This window comes from Rhinichthys klamathensis, unplaced genomic scaffold, assembly GCF_029890125.1.
Source record: "Rhinichthys klamathensis goyatoka isolate OS25496 unplaced genomic scaffold, OSU_Roscu_1.1 h1tg000602l_1, whole genome shotgun sequence".
Taxonomy (NCBI): Eukaryota; Metazoa; Chordata; class Actinopteri; order Cypriniformes; family Leuciscidae; genus Rhinichthys; species Rhinichthys klamathensis.
Genome location: NW_026607057.1, coordinates 227,501 through 240,000, shown reverse-complemented (window position 1 = coordinate 240,000; position 12,500 = coordinate 227,501). Strand labels below are relative to the sequence as shown.

Genomic DNA, 12,500 nt, shown 5'->3' with positions numbered 1-12,500 from the left:
CTTGGGCTAGTTGTTGGATGCCAGACTGGTCCACAGCTTGTAAGCTGGCTTGGGCTAGTTGTTGGATGCTAGACTGGTCCACAGCTTGTAAGCTGGCTTGGGCTAGTTGTTGGATGCCAGACTGGACCACAGATTATGAGCTGACTTGAGCTGGTTGTTGGATACTAGACTGGTCCACAGATTGTAAGCCGGCTTGGGCTGGTTGTTGGATGTCGGATTGGTCCACAGATTATGAGCTAATTTAGGCTAGTTGTTGGCTGCAAGACTAATCCACAGATTGTGAGCTGGCTTAGCCTGGTTGTTGGATACCCGACTGGTCCACAGACTGTGAGCTGGTTTGGGCTGGAAGTTGAATGTCAGACTGGTCCACAGACTGTGAGCTAGCTTAGGCTAGTTGTTGAATGCCAGATTGGTCCACAGACTGTGAGCTGGCTTAGGCTAGTTGTTGAATGCCAGACTTGCCAGAAAGTTTACTTTTAAAAAGTTGCCGAATGGTTCCATTGACGAGACCAAAGTGATCTGTGTGTTTTGTCGTTGTGAACTGAGCTATCATCATCGCAGCACGTCCAGTCTGAAATACCGCTTGATGATGGCCAAGCACACACACACACACACACACACACACACACACACACAGCTGATGCGAATTCTCCGCCCCCTCGTCAATATCAGGACCTCGTCAGTATTTCTTTCACCCTTTTATTGATGGACAGTGTTACATTGTGTGAGAGATTATTTGCTCCAAGTGAGAATGTTAGTGTGAAATTGAACACTATATGCCAGTGTTGTTTTCAATAAAAAACATTTGCACAAAGCAAGCCGATCCACTTTTCCATGGTGATAAGAGCATTAAAATGAGAAAAAATAAGGGGACAAAAATAAATCAAGAGACATTTAGAATAGATAAAAATGTGCGATTAATCGCGAGTTAACTATGACATTACTGCGATTAATCACGATTAAATATTTTAATCGTTTGACAGCACTAATATATATATAAAATAGACACAGAAGGAAAACTGAAGTACGCACCTCCTGACTGTACTGTGCGATGATGCTCTGAACGGCGCCCATGTTTGTGGCCTGCATCATGAGCGTCACCGCCTGACCCTTCCGGATCTTCACCACGCCCTGGAACACCTGAGGATTGTTGTAGCACGCAGACAGAGTCGCTATCGCCATCACCTGGCCGGAGGAACAACACCACATGCTGTCAACTTATTCTACTAACCCAAAGTCACTTATAGTTTGTCGATTGTCTAAAGTGGACTATCGAATTAAAGTGGAACCAAATATATAGTAAAACCACTGTACTGAACGATCACAATATTCATAAAGCTCATATCGTGTTATTTACATGCATGGCACAAAAGACGCACATTTGTGTTATTTTAGTGCTAGACTACAACTTCATTACTATACTGTCTTAGTATTTATTAATACTTTGAATTTGCTTTTATTTTTAAAATGTTCCTTTAATGTTATTACATAAAAAAAATTTAATGACTATTTTGTTTTTATTCATGTTTATTATTTCAGTAATTTAAGCACATCAATCTAAACTAAACAAATATTAAGACACGTCCTTCGCAACTCAAATAAAATAAGTTTACGTTTTTCACATTCTATTTAGAATTTGTTTTAATTTTAGTTCATTTTAATCGTTTTGTTTGCGTTTTTGTCATTTTTATTAGTTTTCGTTTTTTTTTTTAATACACCTATTTCGTTTTTAATTATTTATTTCAGTTTTAGTTTTAATATTTTTAGTGCTTTCAAGTAAAATTTTGCCTTTACATTTAATTGAAATAATTTTTTAATATTCTATTTTATTTCTGTTTTTATCATTTTTAGTTTTAGATTTAGATAACAAAATCAAGAGAAAAACAAATGCATTCTGTGTGAACGGCAATACGGCAATGCAAATTCGGTTTTTAAAACCGCACATTCATCTGTGTGCAATTTCTATGTTCATTTCTATAAATCCGCACCCTTATAGCATTAGATAATGTAATGTAAGATGTGCTCACTATCCCTGTGTGTGTTAATAAACGGCATTAAACTCGACGTAAACGGATGTAGGTTCAGTGTTCAGCAGAAACAGGGCTGATTAGAGTCAGGAATTAAGCGTCTCACCTGAGGAATGGCGCAGAAGTTGAAGACGCTCTGGTTGCGGAGGCGGGACAGGTACGCGATGACATCAGGGACGTGGCGAAGGGCGTCGGTCACCAGCAGGTTGAGGCAGGACAGGGCAGAGCTCAGGTTTTGAGGCTGGGCAAAATCCTCCAGACGGGACGCAAACTGACTCCAGGCCTGCAGCACAGAAACAAACAACCATCAATAATGGGCCACATTTAAACGGTAAAAAACTGTAAAAATGCTACGGTAAAATCAGCTGGTTAACAGCAAGTTAACACCAACATGTTGTTGTGACTTTGTCTCTGTGTGATTACAAAGCTTTTTTAAAAATGGCGGATGCTTGCGTGCGTTCGGCCAATCAGCGAACACTAACGTCACTCGTTGTTCCTATAGTGCTGGTTTGGACCGACTCTGGAGTAAATTAGTTCCTCCAAAAGGAGTTCCTAGAACTAAAATCGTTCCTAGTTCCTGCGGTGCGAGCACACAAAACTTCCGCCAATAGTTCTGGGAACTATGAAAAGGTTCGTCCGGTGCGAAAGCCCCTAATAATGAGCCACGTTAGTACGGTAAAAGACCGTAAACATGCTACGGTAAAATCAGCTGGTTAACAGCACATAAACACTTGATTTCAATATATGAGACATATTCATTTTGTATTGAATGCTATTTTTTCCGTATCTAATCTAGATTATATGAAACATTATTATTCTAATGTAAAGACAACCAACATAGTTTAGTGCATAAGAACATAGTTCGTGTCTGGACAGTGTTGTGTGAGAGACCAACAAAAGAATTTTTAAGAATAAGATTTAATGTTGGGGATTCAAATTTATGTCAAATATGTAAAGTAGAGATAGAAAGAGTTGAACATTTGTTTTTTCAGTGCATGTTGGTAAACAAATTTTGGAATGATGCGTTGAGCTGGATGCAACAAAGAATACCTGTAAGGCTGATACTGTCGTGGGATTTTGTTAAGTTTGGACTATTAATTAAGGATAAAAAGGTATCTTTTGTAATTAATAATGTGTTGCTTTGTTAAAATTGTATTTACACAAATGTAAATTTTTCAAACTTCCTCCACGGTTATTGGTTTTTAAGGAGGAATTTGGAGTATATTTGGAGACAGTGAGAAAGATGAAAAGCCCTAAAGAGGTGTATTTGTACTCCTTATTGGAAGATTTTGGTTTTATAATTTGAAAAACGTCCTACTTCCCTACTTTTTTATTTGTTTGTAGTATTTTTTTTTTTTTTTTTTACCTTGACGTCAATTTACTGTGCTCAGATTGTTTGTAAAATCTACGAATGTCTTTTTGTTGATGTTTTACAACTATGTCAAAAAAAAAAAGAAAAAAAAAGCGTATGTCAAAAAAAAAAAGAAAAAAAAAAATCACAGGACAGGTTAATCACTTTTGGAGGCTGGCTCAATTTATCATCAAAACAAAAATAAATGACAGATTAGGTGGGTGAGGGCGAGTGTGATCATTTTTCAAAAATATTGCATTCGAATATTCGGGCTCATAAAAATCGAATATTCGAATATTCGTTTATTTAAATGACGTTTAACGAAAAAGACGTTATTTTTTAAGTAAACTTTTTTTTTTTTTTTTTTAACTTACAATTAGGCAATATACACAACAAGCTTACAATATATGTTAAAGTTTTCTTTTAGTTGAAAACATTAAACAGCAGGCCTATGTGTAAACAAAAAATATAAAAAACAAAAGCATTCATAAAAACATGCTCAAGCAGCGCGAACGGGAAACAACGCCTAATAAAGCAGATTGCGCCAGATATCGTACAGAACGTACACACACACACTCGAGTCAGCATATGATTATCATGTTTATATTCTTTGACGTTTATGTTGAGAAAAACAATAATATCCACATGCAAGGGCGCCGCCAGCAGTTTATGCTCGAGGGAGAAAAGGCGCTTCGCTGACAGACGCTTCAGAGACACACAGATAACAGTGTTTCTAACGGCACTTTGCGTTTTCTGTTCTTAAAACGGTCTCCCTCAAAGAAACTTAAAGCAAGTATATGTCTCAAAATCATTTTGCTATTAGATAAGTTATCATCTCGGATCACGTGATGGTCAGCTGTCTTTCCTCAGTCGACTGTTTGGATTTCATGTGATTTCTCATTGTGGTGATGATATTATGATAACTCAGATTGCTTAATTAATTTGATCAAAAGTAATTCCATTTAGTAAGATCATTTTCAAGTAATTCCAAACTTCGCGACGACAACATTATGTGTCCAAATACACACAACTTGTTTGTTTGATTTGATTGTTTGATTTACTTTATTAATCCCCCAGGGGGAAATTTATGAAAACTTTTGTTAACACACTCCACAGCGCCACCCAGTGCATTTAATTATAACTGCGAGCTAGTGCTTGGGATTTATCAGGGATTCACTGCATTTACGGCCAGCAAAGCAACGTAGTAAAATTCGAATAGTATTTTAATTTTTTCCAAATAATAATAATTACAGATCGAATATTCGTGCACACCCCTACTTCAAACGCTTGCTTTTAATGCGCGTCAATTTCAAAATGTGAAATCGCGCTCCACTCAAATCGCCCCCCCGCTCGCTCCAAAAAGAGAAAAAAATCTGCATGTACTTCACTTTTAGCTTAGACCACAGGCTTACCTCCCAAAGAACTAAAGAGCAACAACAACATTTTCCAAATAGAAATGTTTGATTTCAAATTACAAATTAGGCCTTGCCTCTGTAAGAAGGAATATAGCCTAGACAAAAAGTCCTGTAAAATTAAATGAATAAATTGACCTAATAATATGAATAAAAATGATATAAACAAAAATATACATAAAAGTTTTTAAAGTAAATTAACTACTAGGCCAGAATTCTGATAACTGAATTTTTGCGCAACGCGCACGATTAAAATTGGAATTGGCTTATAGCCTATCCATTGTACACACAAACTGCTGTAAAATTAAACGAATAAATGGGCCTAATAATATAAATAAAAATTATATAAACAAAAATATAGGCCTACATAAACGTTTTAAAAGTAAATTAACTATTAGGCCAACATTTTGATGACTAAACATTTGCACAGCGCGCACGATTAAAATTAAAATTGGCTTATATCAATTGTACAAAAAAATTGCTGTAAAATTAAACGAACGAATGGGCCTAATTATATTAAAAAAAAAAATACAGGCTATAGGCTGTATAGGCTACATCAAAGTTTTAAAAGTAGGCGAAATGAACTATTAGGCCAAAATTCGCATAACTGAACTTTTGCGCAGAGTGCACGTGGATTACAATTTTAATTGGTTTATGTCGGCAATCTTAAAAAAAAAGAAAGAAAATTAATTGCTTTCCTTATCTACAGTTCTTTTGAGTTCACCTTCAAGAACACAAGTTTGGACAATGTCTGAGGCTTCAGACTCATGCGGTGGTTGCGGAGAAAACCCTCTCTGCGCTCGCAGACCCGCTTGGGATGCTGAACACAACGCGAGCTTCTTTAGCCAGGCGGGGAAAAGACGTGGAGTCCGACTCGTGGTGTGAGCGGAGCGAAATTGGAGCGGGAAATAGGGCGACGCTCCGTCCTTTTAAAAATGCCGCTCTGCGCTCTGTCCAAGATCCGCCCGCTCGCTCCCGCTCCACTCCGCTCACATGCTCTGAACTAGATGCGGTAGACACGAATTTGACCTCTATTCGCGTTTGGTGTGAACGCAGCATTATAGTGGTAATTTCATGTCTTTTTGAAATAAACGTTTGTCTGTTAGAGCTGCATGTACCTCCTGTGGCCAGAAGGCCCGTCCCTGCTGCTGGTCCTCCAGATAGTCCCTGATGATGTTGGTCTTCTGGAGGAACAGACCCATGGAGTTGGCCAGCTCTGTGTCCCGGCCCACCTCAGCGTCCTCAAGCTGGGACGCCGAAAACAGTCGGGACAGTCCGATCCCCACCAGACCCGCCACATAATGACAGTACTGAAGGGAAAACGGGGACATTAAAGTGCGGATTTATGCTAAAAGCGTTTATACACAGCTGGACAGATGTTTACAACATTATGTCAATTTTATTTGTATAGCACTATTAAAACAACACATGTTGACCAATGTGCTTTACATCATCTCAGTATAATAGACTAAATTAATAGTACAATAGTAATAGATAGGGATGTCCCGATCCGATCACGCGATCAGAAATCGGGCCCGATCACGTGGTTTCAGACTCGATCGGAATCGGACGTTTCCTCCCGATCAGGACTCGGATATATGTAAATTAGGGGTGTAACTGTACATGTATTCGTAATTATTGAACCGTTTCGGTACGAGGCTTCCGGTTCGGTACGCATGCAAACCGAACGATTCCTAGGACTATTTTTCCTGCAGACAAAATCCGCGCTGGCGCGATCACCGCAACTTTGCGCAACATCAAATGGCAAACGTAATGAAAGCGGAACGAAACTGCGCTACTCATTATATTGTGCTTAACGGACCGTTTATCAGTTCGGACCAGCAACATCTGTGCAGCGCGAGATCAAGCGACACTGTGCTGAGAGATCCAGTGAAGAACACATTTGAGTTCGCCACTGAAGTAATAACATCGCTGCGAGATCTAGTGAGAAGCGTTCACATTTCTCCATTATTAACCGTAGATCTCTATTAGATCAAACAGCGCTGACGTGGACACCAGGAGAAACATTGTGCCGTGAATGAACATGGATTTAATGTTGCACTTCAAAACTCAAATATTATATAAATATATATTTAAATGTTATTCTTAATGTGATTACCAAAACATTATTTGTTCATCCTTCAAAGATGACCCCCATTTATAAACCTGAAAGTTTCAAGATGTAGGAAAACTCAAACTTATTTAAAAATAGTTTTTCTTTTAATAAATAGGAAATTTCTCTGGCATTTCTTTCTTTTTGCTGTATCTTATCGAATCGCGAATTTTGTGAACTGTTACACCCCTAATGTATATATATATTCTCATTATTTTTTTTAAAACATTTTTATTTTTTGTTTACATGCCTGCCGGGTATTTTAAGTTGAGGTGCTATTTGTTTTTATATTAGACTTTTTCTATATTTACTGTTGCACTAAAGTCCAAAAGTGAAGATTTTATGTTATTTATTACTTGATTGTTCAAGCTGCCTCACAGAAGTGCTCTGTTTGTTAACAGAGTTGTTGAATGTTAAAATAAGGTGAATTAAATAAATAAGGAACATCCTGGATCTGTTTTTTTCGCTCTTCTTTATTCTTTTTTGATGTATTATATAAGTATCGGATCGGGACTCGGTATCGGTAGATACTCAAAATCAAATGACTCGGACTCGAGGGCAAAAAAACCTGATCGGGACATCCCTAGTAATAGAGTAAATAATAAATATTATCATCAAAAAGAAGAATAGGCCATGGCAAACAAATGTGTCTTAAGTTGTACTTTAAAAATATGTAATGCTATTTCAAAGTCTTGGCGCTACTAGCGCAAATGCACGATCCCTAGGGCTGGGCGATATGGAGCAAAATATATATCTCGATATATTTTGCTATATCTCGATATATATCTCGATATCTTTACAGGAAAAATAACCCAACAAAAACTACTGCAAAAACAAATATGCCAAATACCACTTTTTTTATTGGAGTGCAAAGAGGTAGGCAGTTCATGTAGTCCAAAGTGCTTCTGCAACATTTGAAAAAAAAAATCCCTGTATACAAAAATAATAATTCAACGACGGCAAGGTTGCCACCTGTCCCGTTTTACCAGGATTGTCATTCTTTTTAATAACTTGTCCCGGGAAATTTATCCACTCTCCCGGGACACAGAATATCCCGGTTTTCGAAAGGCTGCGTGAATATGTATGTTCAAACCGTGTAACGTTAGCGTGCGCACAGCAGAGAGCACCGTGTAGCGCGCACACGCCAGAGAGGGACAGAGAGCGAGAGACCTTGCGTGTGTTTGCTAGTGTGCCTCAAGAAGTGCATGTAAGACAGCATTTAAGACGATTTTTTTAGACGAGTTCTGTAGCCTCCGGGCTAGTTGTGGGCGCCGCCATGTTGAATGAGACAACACGCGAGGGGAGGGGGGACAAAACTTGGTCAATAAAAACAATAACTTGGTCCTTGGAATTGTAAGCAAATTTTGAGTTGTTGTATAATTACACATTATATCGCATGCAGAAATGCTTTAGGATGACAGTGAAAGCACTTCTGCTTCTTGGTTAGCTGAGTTATACGTGTATAAATCTACATGCATATGGATAAACGTCAAACAGACTGTCAAATGCACATGTGAGACGGTGTGAAGTTTACTTTGTCCCACTCCTTCATTGAAGCGACTTTCTTCTCCAGGAATTCAGCCATTCCCGCACCCATCCGGTGACAGATGTCTGAAATGACGTCCCGATACTCTTGGCCCAAATTCCTGAACTCCACTGAAATCTAAAGAGAATAATAATAATAATAAATGTGTATTCAAACATAAACAATAAAGAAACTACTTTATACTTAAAAATGCAGCATTTTACAAAGGCATCTGGACCATCAATAATCAAAGAAAAATGTGAAGAAAAAAAACAAAAACATTTTCCACTGCTTATTTGCTGGTTTAAGTGAGTCATGCGTTGTTCCTGATCGAAAATGAAATGATTAAAATGTGTTTTTACATTTTTTTTTAAGATTTAATTTAGTTTTTTGCTATAGGCTCTGGTGTCTTATTTATACATAAATGGTCATTCTTGTACAGAATAAAATTAAAAAAATATATTATAATAATATATCATTATACACACACACACACACATATATATATACACTCACCTAAAGGATTATTAGGAACACCATACTAATACTGTGTTTGACCCCCTTTCGCCTTCAGAACTGCCTTAATTCTACGTGGCATTGATTCAACAAGGTGCTGAAAGCATTCTTTAGAAATGTTGGCCCATATTGATAGGATAGCATCTTGCAGTTGATGGAGATTTGTGGGATGCACATCCAGGGCACGAAGCTCCCGTTCCACCACATCCCAAAGATGCTCTATTGGGTTGAGATCTGGTGACTGTGGGGGCCATTTTAGTACAGTGAACTCATTGTCATGTTCAAGAAACCGATTTGAAATGATTCGAGCTTTGTGACATGGTGCATTATCCTGCTGGAAGTAGCCATCAGAGGATGGGTACATGGTGGCCATAAAGGGATGGACATGGTCAGAAACAATGCTCAGGTAGGCCGTGGCATTTAAACGATGCCCAATTGGCACTAAGGGGCCTAAAGTGTGCCAAGAAAACATCCCCCACACCATTACACCACCACCACCAGCCTGCACAGTGGTAACAAGGCATGATGGATCCATGTTCTCATTCTGTTTACGCCAAATTCTGACTCTAACATCTGAATGTCTCAACAGAAATCGAGACTCATCAGACCAGGCAACATTTTTCCCGTCTTCAACTGTTCAATTTTGGTGAGCTCTTGCAAATTGTAGCCTCTTTTTCCTATTTGTAGTGGAGATGAGTGGTACCCGGTGGGGTCTTCTGCTGTTGTAGCCCATCCGCCTCAAGGTTGTGCGTGTTGTGGCTTCACAAATGCTTTGCTGCATACCTCGGGTGTAACGAGTGGTTATTTCAGTCAAAGTTGCTCTTCTATCAGCTTGAATCAGTCGGCCCATTCTCCTCTGACCTCTAGCATCAACAAGGCATTTCCGCCCACAAGACTGCTGCATACTGGATGTTTTTCCCGTTTCACACCATTCTTTGTAAACCCTAGAAATGGTTGTGCGTGAAAATCCCAGTAACTGAGCAGATTGTGAAATACTCAGATCGGCCCGTCTGGCACCAACAACCATGCCACGCTCAAAATTACTTAAATCACCTTTCTTTCCCATTCTGACATTCAGTTTGGAGTTCAGGAGATTGTCTTGACCAGGACCACACCCCTAAATGCATTGAAGCAACTGCCATGTGATTGGTTGATTAGATAATTGCATTAATGAGAAATTTAACAGGTGTTCCTAATAATCCTTTAGGTGAGTGTATATATGGTCTTAAAACAGACCTGACTCTCTTCATGCAATACACAATTCCTTACATTTTGATTTTGATATTGTGGTGTCACATGATGATTGTGTGAGACTGACCGTGGGGAAATCCTCCAGGACCTGCCGGTCTTTCTCTCGGCTCTCGCTGAAGCTCCAGTCGGGCTGATAGAGGAACGAGTGGAAGTCGTGCAGCAGCGGGACCTTCTTCTCCAGCGGGATGGTCATGTCGTCTTCCACCGTGTCCAGGGCTCGAAGAACCAGGTAGAAAATACACACGGCATGCCTGAGAGAGACATGGAGGAATCAGTTAATATCCAGGGGAGCAGGGTTTGATATTAACTTTTTCACTATCCGGCCAATTTGGCTACTACTTTTTAAGTTACATGGGCCGTTCAGAACTTCTACTAGCCGGAAAAAAAGAAAGAAAAAATAAATAAACCAGATGAACTTTTTATAAAGTTTGTAACAGTTTATAAAATTTGGATTTCATACATTAATTTCTTATTCAAAGAAAGTCCTGTCATCAAGCATCTCCTCATCTTCATCCTTATCACCAAACATGTGTTTAGGTGGACAGATCAACACTGTACAAAGAACATCAGAAACATGTAGGATGCTGGGAAATAATAATGTGTTTTCTGTTCACCAAAAGCTTTTTAATCTTCGCTGTTGCTTCAATGCAAGTGAACAAGCGCGCCGTTCTTTGTTGTGTAGTGACGAGTGTGTTCAAGTGAGCAGATATGAGCAGATTCTGCGCAATACACTGTATTTAATATATCATGAGGACTCACGAGTATTTGCGCTAAATCACCGCAGATTTGACTCGTGATTTGACAGCGTTTGATTTGACAGCGTGATTTGACAATGTTAAATAAAAAATATGATCGAACTAAAATACAGCACATGCATTTAAAAAAAAAACCCAACAACAAACAGTTGTATAACATGCATGTGTATATTTAAGAAATTTGCATGTATATATATATATATATATTTATACATAATTTAGATTATATATAAATATTTTATATATAAATAACGAATGATTTTTTCTTAAATATATACATGCATGTGTGTGTATTTATATATACAAAATAATTATACACAGTGACTTCCAAAGTAGGGAAAAAATACTATAGAAGTCAATGGTGCAACACAACTGTTTTGGTTATAAACATTCTTCAAAATATCTTCCTTTGTGAAGAAATTCATACAGATTTGAAACAACTAGTGGGTGACAGAAATTTCATTTTCAGGTCTACGCTCAAAAAGTGATTAACAGATAATAATAAATAGATCAGAACTATTCCATAAATATAATTTAGTACCATAAAATGTTAAATAAAAAATGTTATCGAACTAAAATACAATTCATTAACAAAACAAACAAACAGTTGTGTGGGGCACCATTGACTTCCATAGTAGGGAAAAAAAATACAATGCAAGTCACAACTGTTTGGTTATAAACATTCTTCAAAATATCTTCATTTGTGATCAAATGCATATGGGTTTGAAACAATTGTACTCGAGGGTGACAGAATTTTTATTTTTGTGTGTACTGGCCCTTTAAGGGAAATGTTCAAGGGCATTTATATAACGTTATAGAAACAACTCTGCCCAGTGAAGAGCGTCTCAAGGCACCTAAACCCCTTATTCACTATTCCCTACGTTGTCCACTAATACTGTTCACTTGAAGGAGTAAATGAAAACGAGTGAGTTAATTGAGACAGCCGTTGAGGGTACTTCGGTTATTGCAGACTTTCGGTTATCGTTATTGCAGACTGTGGGATTGAATAAGTGCACTCAATAACGTCCACTATGGTTTCGGACACCACTACAAATGGCTGTCCCCTCAAATAGCGCCCTATTTGTGCCCCTGGATCCCAAAACCAGTCACATGTCGCACGGGTGTATTTGAGGCAATAGCTAACTAACGTTATACATTGCATGGGTCAAAATTATGGATTTTTCTTTTATGCCAAAAATCATTAGGATATTAAGTAAAGATCATGTTCCATTAAGATATTTGGTAAATTTCCTAGCGTAAATATATAAACCGTTTATTTTTGTGAGTGAATGCAGCACAATCGCGAACATCAATGGACAACTTTAAAGGCGATTTTCTCAATGTTGCGATTTTATTGCCCCCTCAGATTTTCTAATAGTTGTATCTCAGCCAAATATTGTCCTATCATAACAAACCATACATCAATGGAACGTTTATTTAATCAGCTTTCAGATGATGTATACATCTCATTTTAAAATAATGACCCATGTCACTGGTTTTGTGGTCCAGGGTCACATTTGAGGGTATAGGATTCTGTTGTTTAACTTACT

At 38.0% G+C, this 12,500-nt stretch overlaps 1 protein-coding gene across 2 annotated transcripts in view; it reads right to left on the bottom strand.

The window, feature by feature from the left end:
* The window catches only part of fdft1 (farnesyl-diphosphate farnesyltransferase 1), a 20,942-nt gene that overhangs the window by 2,026 nt on the left and 6,416 nt on the right, over positions 1 to 12,500 (bottom strand). For both annotated transcript variants that reach the window (XM_056240513.1, XM_056240512.1), the window contains 5 exons: positions 10,263 to 10,446; positions 8,438 to 8,566; positions 5,909 to 6,100; positions 2,134 to 2,310; positions 1,033 to 1,185 (listed from right to left, as the gene is read on the bottom strand). In XM_056240513.1, the coding sequence (XP_056096488.1) occupies positions 1,033 to 1,185; positions 2,134 to 2,310; positions 5,909 to 6,100; positions 8,438 to 8,566; positions 10,263 to 10,446 (835 nt within the window). The remainder of the gene's footprint in view (positions 1 to 1,032; positions 1,186 to 2,133; positions 2,311 to 5,908; positions 6,101 to 8,437; positions 8,567 to 10,262; positions 10,447 to 12,500) is intronic.